Source organism: Protopterus annectens, chromosome 6.part0 (assembly GCF_019279795.1).
Source record: "Protopterus annectens isolate FY-2018-M chromosome 6.part0, PAN1.0, whole genome shotgun sequence".
Lineage (NCBI taxonomy): Eukaryota > Metazoa > Chordata > Ceratodontiformes > Protopteridae > Protopterus > Protopterus annectens.
Genome location: NC_056737.1, coordinates 1064250870 through 1064267658, shown reverse-complemented (window position 1 = coordinate 1064267658; position 16789 = coordinate 1064250870). Strand labels below are relative to the sequence as shown.

Sequence of the window (16789 nt, the reverse complement as noted above, 5' to 3'; positions counted from 1 at the left end):
CAAAATAATAGTATCTGCAAATAAACCCAACTCTTCTTGATTACCATACCAATTATATCCTTGAATTTCCGAGTCCCTTATTTTCTTTGCCAATGGCTCTAAATAAAAATCAAATAAAAGGGAAAAGGGACAACCCTGCCTGGCTCCTCTGTTCAGACACAACTTGTCAGAGAGAGACCCTCCCACTTTAATTCTTGCCTCTGATCCCTCATAATCTTTATTATTCTATGAGGGGATGCAAATACTTCCATTGCCCTACTCATAAAATCCCAGCTTACTCTGTCAAATGCTATCTTTGCATCAAGACCCAACAACAACAGTGGTATTTTCTTACATTCTGCTTCCCTCTGGATTATCATTGTTCTATTAATGAAACTGCCCATGGCTTTTGACATCATCCCCTACACTAGTACTACAGAAAAATTGGACAAACTTTTATTTATTTATTTATTTATTTACTGCATTTGTTAACCAGGAAAGTCCACTGGGCCTAGAATGAACCCATTTTCAGTTGAGGCCTGGGAAAAAAGCTCCACAATAATTACATACAATTAATACACATAAAATATTAATACACATAAGAATACCAAGCAGTAGTACTACAATCATGGTAAAATAGACTTAACTGGCGTACATTCAAACACAGAGTAAAATATACATGTAAGGATCATTGCAGAGGGGAGTTAAATTCAGTGTAAGAACAGAGGGCTAAGGAGGGAAAGAAGTAAAGCTAATGTGACAGAAAGTAATGTAAGACTAGAGGGCTAAGGAGGGAAAGAAGTAAAGCTAATGTGACAGAAAGTAATGTAAGAATAGAGGGCTAAGGAGGGAAAGAAGTAGAGCTAATAGGACAGAAAGTAATGTAAGAATAGAGGGCTAAGGAGGGAAAGAAGTAGAGCTAATAGGACAGAAAGTAATGTAAGAATAGAGGGCTAAGGAGGGAAAGAAGTAAAGCTAATGTGACAGAAAGTAATGTAAGAATAGAGGGCTAAGGAGAGAAAGAAGTAAAGCTAATATGACAAAGTAATGTAAGAATAGAGGGCTAAGGAGGGAAAGAAGTAAAGCTAATATGACAGAAAGTAATGTAAGAATAGAGGGCTAAGGAGGGAAAGAAGTAAAGCTAATATGACAGAAAGTAATGTAAGAATAGAGGGCTAAGGAGGGAAAGAAGTAACGCTAATATGACAAAGTAATGTAAGGATAGAGAGCTAAGGGGGGAAAGAACTAACGCTAATATGTCAGAAAGTAATGTAAGAATAGAGGGCTAAGGAGGGAAAGAAGTAAAGCTAATGTGACAGAAAGTAATGTAAGAATAGAGGGCTAAGGAGGAAAGAAGTAAAGCTAATGTGACAGAAAGTAATGTAAGAATAGAGGGCTAAGGGGGAAAGAAATAAAGCTAATATGACAGAAAGTAATGTAAGAATAGAGCGCTAAGGAGGGAAAGAAGTAACGCTAATATGACAGAAAGTAGTAGGTAGGCAGTGAGAAGGGAAAGGAAAGGATAGTAATAGAATAGTTAAAGGTGAAGCACAAGGAAGATAAGTCAGGTGTTGGGGTAGTTTATTTGGGTTCAGGAGCATAACCAATGAGAGGAGAGATGAAGTTTGAGGGATGTTTAAAGGAGGCAGGATTATAGATAATCCTGAGTGAAGGGGGGAGATTGTTCCATGACTTGAAGACAGTATAGGAATACAACATTTGGCCGGCTGAGAACCTGGGTTTCTCGATAGATGGTAACATTTTGTTTTATGACCTGAGGTGTCGGTTAGAATGGCACATGGTCAGTATGGAGGAAAATGAAGGGGAGGTTTCTGGGTGATAGATAAGCTTGTGGGCTGTAGTTAATTGTAGAAAAGAGAGATAGGTACCCCCCAACACTGTTCCCTGGATTTCAAATTGGCTATCCAGTAGATCTCAAGTTGTGAAAGCTGCTGGTACCTTCTTTGAATGTAAACTTCTAACTAGTGGGGCACCACAGGGTTCAGTGCTAGACGCTCTCCTCTTTGGCATTTATTTTTCTGACATCTAAGTGAATATCCCAGAAATTATACTGATCAAGTCTGCTAATGACTGATCTACTGATAATAAACAGTAAGGACTGAAATATGCACATATCTTTTCCACCTAAAACAGTCTCAAAGTAAATGCAAAGAAAGTACAGCATAGTAGCACTGAACAAAAAAGATGTTCTCATTTCATGGGTTACAAATGGTACTCTTCTTCGGACAGAAATGGTCATATGAGACCTGGGTACTTATGTGAGCAACTCTCTCTCATGTCATCATTATATTTCCGTCATAGACGAGAAACCCTTCTTTTTTGTCCAGTTAATTTGTAAGACAATGTCCTCATAATCCATAGATATCATCATATCACTGTACTTTTCTCTAATCAGACTCATCTTTGAACACAATGCCATCTTTCATATGTACAAATCCAAGAACATCACTCAATTAAAAAATCTACAATGATTTATAATTATGTAAATTACAGGCTTTAAATCCACTACATTAGCACGAGTCTCTCTACAGTTAGTAGCCAACCAGCTGCTCCACGGTTTCCTGTGTTTCACTTTTTGAGCCATGAAAGACAATCTTATTTGACTTCCTATTTTTTTCACAAAACCAGTAGTTCTACTACACCAACAAGTAAACAAGAACCACTGGCAAGATAAATTCCTAACTCAACATATTTCAGCCTATAGAATAAGTTACCACAGTAGGTTAAACAAAGTACTACCTTGGCTGCCTTTAAGGCAAGTCTTGGCAGTTGGATGGCTAGACACAAACTAACTCCAGAGTTATCATATATGGTCTTTCTCTACCTGAGAGATGAACACTATTAAGTGCTTTTTCAAAAGGACTTAAGCATATCTGATGCTTATGATCCCTGTGATCATTTGCATACTACTCTATGTTTCTATGTTACTTTTATGCAAAGCGTCTTCCAAAACAGATCAATATCAGTCTGAAAGTTTCAGAGAACAGAACATGCTGAAATATTGGTGGCTTAATTTATTTATTTTTTATTTTACATTTGTTAACCGGGCTAGTCTAACTGGATATATTTCCATTTTCAGTAGAGGCCCGGGGAGAAAAGCTCCAGTGGCAACAAATAAAAATTGAAATTAAACATTTAAAAATTAAAATTAAAAATCGATATTAATACATAATAAATGAATGGATTTCAATAGAACATTATTCAAAAAGCAGGAAGTAATTAGAATACAAAAAATACAGAAGTATTACTAGAGTAAAGTAGGTATTTACAATAGTAGAGGTGACAATATGTATAGGATAATTCAATATGCAGTGAGATACATGTAGACTATCAGTATATTAAACAGGATAGAGATTTTCAAAGCATTAAGCAGGATAGATAACATCAGTATGTTGAATTCTGTAAAGCAGTTACAGTCCTACTGCAAAGAATGCTAAATAGGTAGAGGTTCAAGAGGAGAAATATTTGTAGTGAAGGAGAAGATTAATCAGGGTTGCTACAGGGGCATAAACATAAATAAAAAAAACACCATTCCAAGCCTTCATTCTTGCAAAAGCAGATATCCACAAATTTTGCTTTCATCAAATTCTTTGTACCAAAACATTTAAACAGCTGAACTTGTTTTTGGAAAGTAAACCCCAAAAAAACACAGCTAATTAAAACTTAATGTACCTAATGTGGTACTGTGATTTCTAAATGTTAACAATGTTATTACCTGGTATTCTGACTTTGGTTTTCGGAGCTCAGGAGCTATGATTCTTGTCGCTGTATCACTAAGAACTGCAAAACAAAAATTAAATATTTTTGAACATTTACTTGTGTTAATTAGCTAATTATTGTGTTAATTACATAATTAAATGCACAAATATAAACAATTATGTACTACTATACTTAACTTCCATCCTGGCAACAATACAGCTACACTGGAAGATATAATTTCTCTTCAAGAAAAATCTTGATGATTGGATGGGAAATAGGAAATTCACCCCAGGGATCACTACTGTGGCTCTGCTCGACAGGGGCACAGGAAAATAATTTTCTTGGGTGGTGAAAGCCAGGGTACCTTTTTGGCTAGGCTTATATAGGCCCTATGGCTAATAGCCTAGTACCTACCTATGAACCTATATATTACAAAAATTCTACATCATCTACTACAATGGATATAAAAAAGTGTACACACCCCTGCTAATGAGACCACAATAAATCATTTCAAAACTTTTCCCACCTTTAATATGACCTATAACCTGTACAATTGAATTGAAAAACAATTCTGTTAGGGGAAAAATAGAAAAAATAAAAAATGTACAATAAGCTGGTTGCATAAGTGTGCATAATACTTTGTTGAAGCACCTTTTCATTTAATTACAGCATTCAGTTTTCTTGGGTAGGAGTATATCAGCATGGCACATCTTGACTTGGCAATATTTGCCCACTCTTCCTTGCAAAAGCGCTCCAAATCTGTTAGATTGCAAGGGCATCTCTTGTCCACCCCCCCCCACAGATTTTCTGTTGGATATAGGTCTGGGCTCTGGCTGGGCCATTACAAAACTGACTACATAGACACAGCCTTTAGGCGATCAGTGTAGTACAGGTTATTGATGCCCTGAACTCTCCTGGTGAGAAACCACTGTAAACGTTCCAGCTTGCAAGTGTCTGGTTAGATACATCCCAAAGGGACACTGTATTCAATGACAAGTCTGATAAGGGCGGAGTAGAGTGGTACTATAACTTCTTTGGACCTAGATGCTATACACGTACCTATAAGTTGTGTGACATAGAATGATTTTCTTACTGTCTAGCTACATGTTGATCAAAGGCCAGACCACTGTCTACATATGTTCCCTGATCCCTTACTACTGGGTTGACTCTTAGGGAAGTTTTATCACTGGAGTAAATAACTTACATTGACAGTTTCCCAAAGGGCATTATAATGCATTTTTTGCCATTGAGTTTTAGGCCATGGCTTTCTCACCTGTCAAGCTTTGGGTTCTTACCACCTATAAAATTATCCATTATCCATCTGCTTGTCCTGCACCAAACACCATTTTGCACAACTATGTTCCCAATCAGTCATTACACTCTAATAACCACAAACTCCTCTCTGTCCACAAATATATCAAATATGCTGGGCATGGTCTGTACTCGTACAATGTTGCCAAGCCTTGGAATTTCTTACCAGTATCCATCAAGTCAATACCCTCCCCAAGCCTTTAAAACCATTCGGAAAGACTTCTCAACAAAAATCTGTCTCTATTCTCGCTCAACCCCAGGATTAACTACATCCCTAAATATGAACAAGTACCTATTCGTACCTTACACCTCTTTATTCTCCCTTCTTTACTACTTCCTTACTTCAATCAATTTCTCTCCAGACTCCCTTTCTAAATATGCCATAACCTTGTTTTTCTTCTCAATTCATATTGCAGTTCCTGTTTATATTATACTAGCTTCCTTTAATTTCTCTATAAACTGGCTAAAACTTATCTAAATATTACATCATTGTCATACAAGTTGCATCTATTCTTAACCAATGTTTTCATATTATATCTAATTTGGTATAATTATTTAAACTGTAGATTTTTTAAACAAGAAACATTGTTATTGAATTATCACTTATGACAGGAAAGGTAATCATAAATTTATATAAATAAAAAAGATACTGACATATTTTCAGTTGCAAACATTATAAATCACTTATAATCTATCCAGTCACTGACAGTCGAACATTACATAGCCCATTCAACTCCTGCCTTCCCTTAAACTTCATTCCTCCTCAAAAACATTACTGCATGTATTGTTCCCACAAATCCCATTTTTTTCTACCCTTTTCTAAAGATCCCACTTCCGGTTGTTTTATCTCTGTGTTACTTCTCATAAAATTGGTTTAGTCTTTGATTTACATTTTCTAGTATTTGCTTTTTTGACAGTAACTAGAATTAAACTCAGCAAGGCCTTACTTTGTCTAGGCAATTCCAATTCTGTATCACAGCTCAAAAAAATAATTTCCTTAGTTACAACAATTTGCTCACACAGAATTTCTGACAGAGTATCATGCAGGGAATTTTTAAAGTCTACCAGCTCATTATACGCCCAAAAATATGTTCCCAATTACCTTTCTTCCCGATTACACCTCCAACATTTGCAATCTACCTATGGAAAATTTATTTGGAGTCTGCTTGGGGTATAAAAATACCTATGCAAACACTTCCAAGCAAAGATCCTATATCTTCTAGACTTGGTTACATATTTGGGAGCTATACACATATCCTCCTACTGTTTCTTTGTGAATTGTTTATCCTACATCTCTTCCCAATCCTTTCTAACCTTCTCTGATTGATTACTATAGCTATCATGCAATATTTTATATGCCTTACTAATTATCTCTTTTTAACAGCAGCTTATGTTCTAGATTCTACTAAAAACTCTACCAGTGTGGGTCCTTCACTTAGGATTCCTCTATTTCTTTTTCTTTTCTTATACTCTGACAGCAATCCTTGACAGGGAAGGCAATCTCTAGCCTGCAGTCCAAATGAATTCTTGGCCTCTTCCAATTCTATTACAGCTCCCTCTCTGATTATTTGCTCCCGATACCTTGGCTCCTTTGCCAGTTTTCTAATGTAAATTCCACCCTCTTGCATATTCTCTGTACCCTAACTGCAGTCATCCTTACTGACAGAATCTCCTTTCTCTATCCCTGTGCTGGCTAAGTTTTCAGAATATTTTCTGCTACTTTATGAATATAATATTCTGTATGGTTATTATTACTCTCCTTAAGGATCTGCATCTGAAATCCCAGCTTCTTGAGCTCCCCCCTGTTTCATCATAATTGCTTTCCACATTGAACTTTAGCTTTATGCTTGTGCTATGTTAGGAATCTTAACTGTGTAGCTCTGAAATGCCTTTTCAAATCAGGTAATCCCAAACTACCTTGTTTTACTGGTGGGTCAACTTATCCACTTGACTCTCGCCCTCTTTCCCCTCCCTGATAAAATCTTTTAACTCTTTATTAATTGCCATCTACAACTTCTCCACTGGTTGATAAAAAAAACATTTTCACTGCTTGCAACTTGCAGTCCATATCCAAAAAAGGGAGCTTCCAAATGATCAGTTTTTGTATTATCTTTTGTTTAGTCTCTTCCCACATATATGTATCTGCCATAACAGAATCCTTTTTAAACCATACTTCTAAGTACTTCATTTTATCATGTCTCCATAAATATGGGAACTGCTGAACCAATTCATGTGTGGTTACATAGTTTATAGCTATTGCCTTTGTTTTACCTTCATTAATCCTGTATCCTGAAAAGACCTGAAACTGTCTCAGAATATTCCACAACACTGAAATGTCCTTTTCTGGTTTTATTGGGTATAAAATAATACCAATACAACTTTTCTTAACTACCATACCAATTATAACCTTGAATTTCTGAGTCCCTTATTTTCTTTGCCAATGGTTCTAAATATAACACAAATAACAAAGGGGAAAGAAGACACCCTTGCCTGGTTCCTCTGCTCAAACAGAACTTATCAGAGAGGGGAACCTCTGCTCCCTCATATATTCTCATAATTAACCTTATAATTTTATCAGGGAATGCAAATGCTTCCACTGACCTACTCATAAAATCACAGCTTACTCTGTAGAATGCTTTCTCTGCATCAAGACCCACCAACAACAGTGGTATTTTGTTGTACTCTGTCTCCCTCTGGATCATCATTGGCCTATTAATGTTGTCAATGTTTGCCTCCCCTCCACAAAACCACACTGATCTAGGTTTTATAAATTTTGGTATCACCTTTGCCAATTTTTTAGCCATTATAGACACAAACACTTTATAATCATGGTTTAAAATAAAAATGGGCCTATATGAAGCTGGATGTGATGTTTCTTTATGATCTTTAGGTATTACAAACACTGCTTTCTTCCAGGATGTTGTTACCTCGCCTTCTTTTAAAATGTCATTAAACAAAACCTTCCAAGAACTTTATCACCTTCCTTCCGCCTAGCTTCCAATCTTCCACAGGAATACCATCTGTTCCAGGGGACTTTCCTGTGGATTGGTTATACATCATTTTTATCTCATCTCCTCTTATCCTGTTAGTAATTAAGCCTCATTTACTTCTAGCCTTGGGATATTTAATTTTTCCATAAACATTTTAATTTGAAATTTTCTTGATTTCCACACTTCTCAGTTTTTACACAGACTTTTATAAAATTTCCAAAATATTTCTAATACCTCTACAGGGTCTCTGGTATATTTCCTTGTTATAGGCTCCCTAAGATTGGCAACAACAATTTCTACTTTCCATTGCCTGAACTGTTGTTTTAAAGGTTTTTGTGCTCTGGAGTTATTATAAAAAAAAAAAAAGTTATGTACTCACCATAACATTCCATGTGTGTTGTCCCTCTCACCTTCATTCTTAGCAGGTTGAGTTTGGAACCGAATCGACCGTTTATAAAAGCTCAAAGCCTTCAAGTAGCTCATGGCTTACACCCTATCCCATGATGCACTAGGGAATTCCCCAGATCTTGTTTGCCGGTATACTAATATATACATATAAAATTTTACAAGTTTACAAGCCCAGAAGAGGGTCAGAGAAAAAAACAGACACCAAATAAATCCTCTTGGTCCTCCAGAAGCCAAAGGCTGGGGGAAGAAGGGTAGGATGTAAGAATGAAGGTGACAGGGACAACACACATGGAACGTTATAGTGAGTACATAACTTCTTTATGTGATGTTTGTCCTATCTCGCCTTCATTCATAGCAGGTTGGGACAGCATCCCTAGCACCATCTGTCTTGGGTGGCTCAAGGGAGTATATTCTTCAGAACAGTGGATCCAAAGGAGGCCCTGTCCCTGGAGGCCACATCTACTTTGTAATGAGTGATACAAGTATGAAGTCTTGCCCATGTTGCTGAAGCACAGATGGTATTGACTGGCTGTTTTGCCTGAAAGGCAGAAGATGTAGACATAGCTCTGGTAGAATGACCTCTTACTTTGTCGGGAAGTTGTTTGTTCTTGGATTTGTAGGCAAATGTAATGCAATCTGACAACCATCTGGAAAGAGTGGTTTTAGCAACTGGAGCACCTTTTTTTCTGGTCTGAGAAGGAAACAAATAATTGGTCAGTCTTCCTAAAGTCCTTTGTTCTGTGCAAATAAAGACATAATTGCCTATGAATATCTAGTTGGTGTAACATATATTCTGCCCTATTGCCATAGTTAGGAAAAAAATGGTAAGTCTATGGACTGATTCAAATTTGATTCTGAGCATACTTTTGGAAAAAAGGACATGTTTGTATGGAGTGAGACTCTGTCCTTGTGGAATAGCATACATGGGGTTTGATAGACAGTGCTTGCAACTCCGAAACTCTTCTAGCTGAAGCTATAGCTACTAAGAAAATTGTCTTCCAGGTTAAGAACTTCAGGGCACAGGATGATGCAGGTTCAAAGGGTGGAAGAATCATACACGGTAATACAAATTTGAGGCTCCATGGGGGTAGAGGTGGTTTAATGGGTGGTCTTAGTAGAATGGTACCCTTCAAAAAGGCTTTGCAAAGTCTGTGGGACATAACGTTTGGCCCCATTTCCCCTAAATGGAAATTAGAGATTGCTGCTAATTGAACTCTAACAGTAGCTGCAGCTGCTCTTTCATGAAATAGCTTTGCTAAGAATTCCAATATAGAAGATATAGGTGCAGAGAAAGGGTCAATATGATTTTCCAAGGTCCAGGAGGAAAATCTTTCACATTTGCTGACATATAATTTTCTCGTAGAAGCTTTATGAGAAGAAATCAGTATATGCTGCACTGAAGGTGATAGGTCAAGTAGCCTGGTTATGTTTGGAACTGGAGCGCCCATGCTGTCAATTTGAGGGTTTGAAGAGATGGAAGGTGCAGTCCCGACGGATGGGTCAGAAGATCTGGAACTGGATCCAGAATCCAAGACTTCTCCTGAAGATGGGGCCACAGGAAGGGGAACCAGATTTGATGAGGCCAGTAAGGGGAGAGAAGTATTAAGGTCCTTCCCAATACACTGGCTTTCTGAAGAACTTTGGGTATCAGTGGGAAGGGAGGGGAAGCATAGAGGAGACCCGAGGACCAATCATGTACAAGTGCATCCCTTGGTGACTCCCTGGGAGGCAAGATTAGGGCAAGGTAGCTGCTGCAATTGGTGTTCATGGACATGGCAAAAAGATCTCAGCAAGACTGGCCCCATTTTGGAAAATCATTTCCGCTATCTCTTGCTTTAGAGACCGCTAGTGAGGCATCAGAATAGCCCTGCTGAGTTTGTCTGCTATCACGCTGGATTTCCCCGGGATATTCATTGCTATCAGAAAGCACTGGGAGAAGGTCGCCCACTGCCATACTCTCAGACCCTCTCAACAAAGGGGGTAAGATCTGGTTCCTCCTTGCTTGTTTATGTACCATACAACTGACACGTTGTCTGTCTGAATTGCAATAGTTCCCAGTGGAAGAGAGTCCTGGAATGCTTGCAATGCTAAGAGCACTGCCCTCATCTCTAGGACACCGATGTGCAACTGGGCCTCATGATCTCGACAGATGCCTTGGACTGTCTTCCCCAAAAAATGTCCACCCTATCTGGGAAGCGTCTGTGGTCATTGTGGCTAAAGGTTGTGGGAGAACAAATGGTTGACCTAAGCACCAACAAAGGTCTTTCCTGCAAGATTCTATTATGATTTGGTGGGACATGGGTAGTTCCAGCATGAATCACTGAGTGAACAGCAGTCACTGTATTCTCATGTGCAGCTGGGCCATTGGGATCAAGTTTATTGCTGCTGCCATGGTCCCTAATACTTTCAGAACTGTTCTTGCTTGAACCTTCCTTTTGAATAGTAGAATGATGACCTAATGCCGAAGGGTTTGCACTGTTTCTGGGGGAAGCTTTACTACCATTTTTGAAGCATCTAAGTCTACTCCTATAAAACTGATACGTTGAGATGGCAATAAGGCAGATTTTTCATAATTTATTGTGATTTCTAAATGGGAACAGAGCTTCAATGTGGTGTCTCTCGCTTTTATTAGTAGATACTCATTGGCGGTGGTTAGGAGCCAGTCGTCTAGGTATGGAAACACTCAGAATCCTAGGCTTCTCAAGTGAGCCGTGACTACTGCCATACATTTGGTGAACACTCTGGGAGCTGTAGTGAGACCAAAGGGCAGAGCTTGAAAAGTACAGTTGTGTACACTTACCATAAATGCAAATGCTCAAGTGTATTCACTGTTGCAGTCATCACCTGTGGGTTATCCCTGCTGTGGTAGCCCTCAGCTGGCCTGAATAACAGAGTCAATGTTTTTCTGCATCGGCTGCAGTCACCTGCAGTCTGACGTCAGGTTGTCAGCGCTATAAAGCAAGGCAGCCAACGTCATTACATCAATTTTTCTTGCCCTAACCCGTAAGAAGCACAAGGAAATAAGGTAAAGTGGCCCTGGTGGCTAAAAGTCACTGTGGGAAGCTTATGTCCCCCTAGGGAAAGAGGATATAAGGGGTATGGAGGGAGGGAAACCAGGACTGCAACAGTGAATACACTCAAACATCTACATTTATGGTAAGTGTACACAACTGTACTATATTCTTCGTGTTTCACTGTTGCAGTCATCACCTGTGGGAGGATTCCCAAAGCTAAAAAGTGGGGTGGAAGGATAGGTTAGAGACCTAGGCAGGGGTCAGCAAGCCCTGCAGAACTCCAGAGGCAAACCCTACCTTAGACTTAGAAAAAAGGGGTAGGTGGTAATGCTTAGTAAAGGTATGGACAGAGGTCGAAGTGGCAGCTTCCAAGATGTCCCTGGTGGGGACTCCTCTGAGGAAGGCTGTTAAATAAAATTAATAATTCAATACACAGGAGGTTCAGATTCAAAAGTTTACTAGTGTACACCAGGAGGCAAAAAAACATACAAGTACAGAATTTTGTCTGACATGATGCAGGAAGTACAGAATATTTTATAGTGTTTGCATTCAAGTTATGCCCACCTTACTGACGTGGTTAGTCACAAGGCATCTACATTACTTTTACTAACAGTATTCTATTCATCTAATAATGCTGATGCAGTACATTTAAAAAAACTTTTCCTTTAGATACAATACGGCCTTGCTATCCAGCTGGTCAGTCATAATGTCTTTCTGTAAAGTTACTTCTTAAAGGTCTCATATCAGTTCGAATACAATAGCAGATTCAGTCTTTAAATTCACCTCTTTGTTCACTGTTTCACTATCCCACCAGCTGTGTTTTTATCTTACAAGGGCAAGTTACTCCATCAGGAAAGGAAGATTTAATCATTTACAAGGACAAGTTATCTCATCAGGAAGGAGCGGAAGATTTACCCATTTAATTTCCTGACCCAGCAGATAATCACTTATGAAAAGCATAACCATTAAGCTTGCTGAGCTGGCAGCTGCCAGGGTCAGGGGTCAAAGCACACTGCAGTTTCAGAAGCTACTTGCATTTACACATGAATTTATCCCTTCTGTTATATGATTAATAGAATAAAATGCATTATAAACTACCTTGCTTTTAAACTAGCATTTCACATATATTTAAATACATATTTTTCTAACAAAGGCTGTGGAAGTGGAGGCTGCCCTAGTGGAAAGGGTATGAATAGACTTGGGGGGGGGATTTCCCATGTAGTCTGTAACAGAAATGGATACAGTGAGATATCCATTTGGAAATGGTTTGCTTGGAAATGGGCTTCCCCTCTGCCCCTGGGGCAAAGCTGACAAGAAGCTGGTCTGATTTTCTGAACGGTTTAGTACGGTCCAAGTAGTATCCGAGTTTTCTGTGATGTCTAGTGAGTGAAGATTTCTTCCCCCTTGTTTTGAGGGTTGGGAAATAAGGTGGGTAGATGTATGGCCTGGTTGAGGGTCACATCAGATACCACCTTGGGCATAAAGGAGGGATTAGTCCTCAGGGATACCCTGTCTGCATGGAAAATGATGAAGGGCTCAACAGCCATGAGTGCCTGAAGTTCTGAAACCCTTCTGGCTTAGGTGATAGCTAGTAGGAAAGTAGTCTTCCAGAAGAGGTATTTCAATTCAGCTGAAGCAGCAGGGTCGAACGGAGGTAAGGTTCGTTTTTCTAAAACATAATTCAGGTCCCAGGCTAGTGGGAGAGGCCTTCTGGGAGGTCTGATATTAGAAGCTCCCCTGAGGAATTGTTTACTCAAAGGATGTGAGAAGATGGGTATGGATTTCAATAGAAGAGAAGGAGAGGCCACTATTGAGTAATTCAGCTAGGTAGTCCAAGATAAGAGGGATGGAAGGATGTGTGATACTGGCCTCTCTGGACTGGCTCCAGGAGCAGAATCTTTTCCATTTCCCTGCATAAGATGTTCAGGTGCTGGGCCTTCTGGCCTCTGTGATAATGTCTAGGAGCTGTTTGGTTAACAGGGACCCCTTGTTTTCTATTAAAGTATTAGCCATGCTGAAATATTGAGAGTCTGCAAGTCTGGGTGCAGTATTCCCCCCCACACCCGAGTCAAGAGGTCTGAGATCAGGGGAAGCTGCCTGGGGGGCTGTAAGGTCATGCTGCACAGTAAGGGGTACCAATGTTGTCTGGTCCAATCTAGAGCAATGAGGATGGCCTTTGGTCTCTCTCTTATTTTGATCAGTACCTTGGGAATAAGAGGCAGAGGAGGGAAAGTGTACACAAAGAGGGAGTTCCAGGGGAAGGTCAAGGCATCCACCTTCCACGCTAGGTGGTGATATTCCCAAGTACAGAATTTTTTCGGCTGGTGGTTGAGGTGCGAAGCAAAGAAATCCACCTCCAGAGTCCCCTACTCCTGAATGATTTGCAGAAAGATTTTTCTGTGAAACTGCCATCCGTGGGGGTCCAGTAAGTTTCTTCTTAGGTGGTCTGCCAGGGTGTTGTTGACCCCTGGTAGGTATTGGGCAATTAGGTGTAGACCCATGGGGGAGGCTGTCAGCCAGAGGTTCATGGCTAGCCTGCACAGTGGGTAAGATTGGGTCCCCCCTGTTTGTTGATATACCACATTACTATGGTGTTGTCTGTTTTTATAAGAAGAACCCCTGGCCTGAGATGGGGTTTGAAGGATGTCAGAGCCTTTTGTACTGCCATCATTTCTTTCTGATTGATGTGTAAGGGAAGGTGCTGGGCATCCCAAAGACCTTGGGTGCACCTGCCTGCTAGGTGAGCTCCCCAAGCAATGTCTGAAGTGTCGGTGGTGATGGTTTGGCCAGTAAGGTAGAGGATGAAGGGAAGACCCTTGTTCTTGGCACAAGGTCTGCCCACCAGAGAAAGTCACCCCTTATACATGGGATCAGAGGGAGAGAGGTCTCTAGAGGCTAAGAATGCTGACACCAAAGGTTCTTTAGATACTACTGAAGTTTCCGCATGTGAAGCCTGGCCAGAGGAATTAGAAGGATGCAAGATGCTATGTACCCCAGGGCTTACAGGAACTTCCTTGCAGTGAGGTGACTTCTGGAAGCCAACTGGGTAAAGTAGAGAGGCAGGAAGCTCTGCTTTTCTAGGGATAGGAAGGTCATTTGGGATTCTGCGTCTAGCAGTGCTCACAAGAAAATGATCTTCCTGGAGGGTGTGTGCTTTGATTTATTCTCATTGAATGTGGGCCCTAGGGAAGTTAGGAGGGTTTTTTTTGACAAAGGGAAGATCCTGGAGCAGCTTTTCTTTGCACTCTGCCTGAATGAGGCAGTCATCCAGATAAGGGTAAATCTGCATATTTTTCTGCCTGCAAAATGCTATGGCGAGGGCTAAGCATTTGGTGAATACTCGTGAGCCTGCTCTGAAGCATAGGAATTTCCTGCAGGATTCCCTTATGGGGATGTGGAGGTAGGCATCTTTTAGGTCTAGGGTAACTAGCCAAGCATTTTTGTCAGCATAGGTAGCAGCTGCTTCAAAGTTAGCATTTTGAATCTGGGGACCACCAGGGAGGTGTTCAGAATGGATAGGTCCAGGATGGGGCGCCAAGTGCCCTCTTTTCTGGGAACAAGGAATAGTCTGGAATAAAAGCCTTTGCCTGTTTGATCTGATGGGACAGGTTCTACTGTCCCCGGGATATGAAAGTTTGGACCTGTTTCACTGCCTCTGCCCACTGATTTGGAGGTAAGTCTGGGTACCCTCTAGGAATTGGGAGTTCACTGAAAGAGAATTTGTATCCCTGAAAAATGATCTTTAAGACCCACTGGTCCTTTGTTACAGAAAGGCAATTTTCCTTGAATAGGGAGAGCCTTCCTCCTAGCTTTTAGTGAGTGAAGGGAGGGCAGAGGGGGGAGGGGCAGTCATTGGGAGTTTTTGCCAAAGAAGGGTGGCTTAGAATTCCTTGCCCTTGGGGCAGAAGTGGTCCACTGTTTACTTCTCTGCTGGCCCTAGGATGGGTGCCTGGATGGTCTGTTCCAGCGGGGCTTACTTTGGCCCTGTCTGCTAGGTGCAGGGAAGGACCAGTGCTTACAGGGAAAGTTCCTGCTGAACCTGGGAGGTTGCACCCGAAATAAATCTTTTACTGTTTGCCTAGATTTTGCTTTGTCTTCCATCTTTTTAAGTACCTCTTCTGCTTTTACTCCAAACAAGTGGTTCTTATCCAGGGGTGCATCAATTAGTTTAGATTTGACATGATCAGGTTGTTGCTTCAACCATGCATGTCTCCTAATGACAGATCCTGACACTGCTGCTCTGCTAGAGGCTTCTAGGGCATCACATCCACAGTGTAATGAGTGTTTGGCCACTTGAGAAGTAGAGTGCAGTAAATCTGCTAACTCTTTCGAATTGGCACAGTCATTAAAGGTTGACATCTTTTGTTTTAATACTTCCAAAGTGCGTTGCTGATATTTTAACATATGGAACTGCCAGTTGAGTGCTCTGATAACTAAGGCTACAGAGGTGTATACTATTTTACTCCATCTGTCCAGAGCTCTGGAATTCTTGTCAGAAGGAATAGGATTCTTGGCAGAACTAGTCTTAGCTCCTTTAGGTCCCTGTGTAATGACCTCTGGGTCTGCAGCAGGATTTCTGTACAGGTATTTGTGAGAATCCGGTATTCTGTAATACCTGTCAAGTTTACTGGGAGCAGGTGGAAAGGCATCAGGGCATAAGCTGGATTCATGGAAAACATCATCTACCACTTATAACATAGGGGGATGGTCAGGGGTCTGTGCTGGGGCAGGTCCAGAAACTCTCTAAGTCTTTTATTAGACTGGGGGAAATCCTGAGATTTCCATTGGAAATATTCCCTGAGGGTGTGAAGGGTTTCCCCATACGAATGATCTTCTGGAGGGGAGGCAGAAGGGACGGATTCCTCTGCATCTGAATCCACATAAGCAGTCAAAGGTTGTTGTTCCTCTTCCTCTTCAAAATCAGAATAGTCAGATTCCTCTGAATCCTGTTCTGTCATAATTACTGGGGAAGGGTGTCTTTTCCTTTTAGAAGTGGCCTGACTAGCCCTGATAAGGGAGATGAGATCCTCTGCCATTTTAAGCATTTGTGCTTGGGGTGGTAGATCAGAGGCAAGATGGTGGCTAAAAGCAGATTTTCTAGGAGTGGCCTGGCCTCTAGGCCTAAGAGTATCTGTCAGTCTGAGAGAAACAGTAATCGGATGAGAAGATGCTATTTTTTTGTCTAGGTTCGGTAGTGCGAAAGCCCTCCTCGGAAGCCCGTGCCTGCGTCGCGGCTCTGGACCCGACCAAGGCAGAGACAGCCAAAGGCTCATAAGGCGAGGAAGATTTCTGCGGCATACCAGACTCTGAAAGGGTCTTGGTAGAAGATATCAAATCAGGCATCAGGAGCTGAGAAAGCACCTCACT

The 16789-nt window shown here is 40.7% G+C and overlaps 1 protein-coding gene across 1 annotated transcript in view; it reads right to left on the bottom strand.

Annotated features, from left to right (window-relative positions):
• The window catches only part of VIPAS39 (VPS33B interacting protein, apical-basolateral polarity regulator, spe-39 homolog), a 1635849-nt gene that overhangs the window by 994004 nt on the left and 625056 nt on the right, over positions 1-16789 (bottom strand). Inside the window, exon 7 of the mRNA XM_044074687.1 lies at positions 3716-3780. Within this exon, the coding sequence (XP_043930622.1) occupies positions 3716-3780 (65 nt within the window). The remainder of the gene's footprint in view (positions 1-3715; positions 3781-16789) is intronic.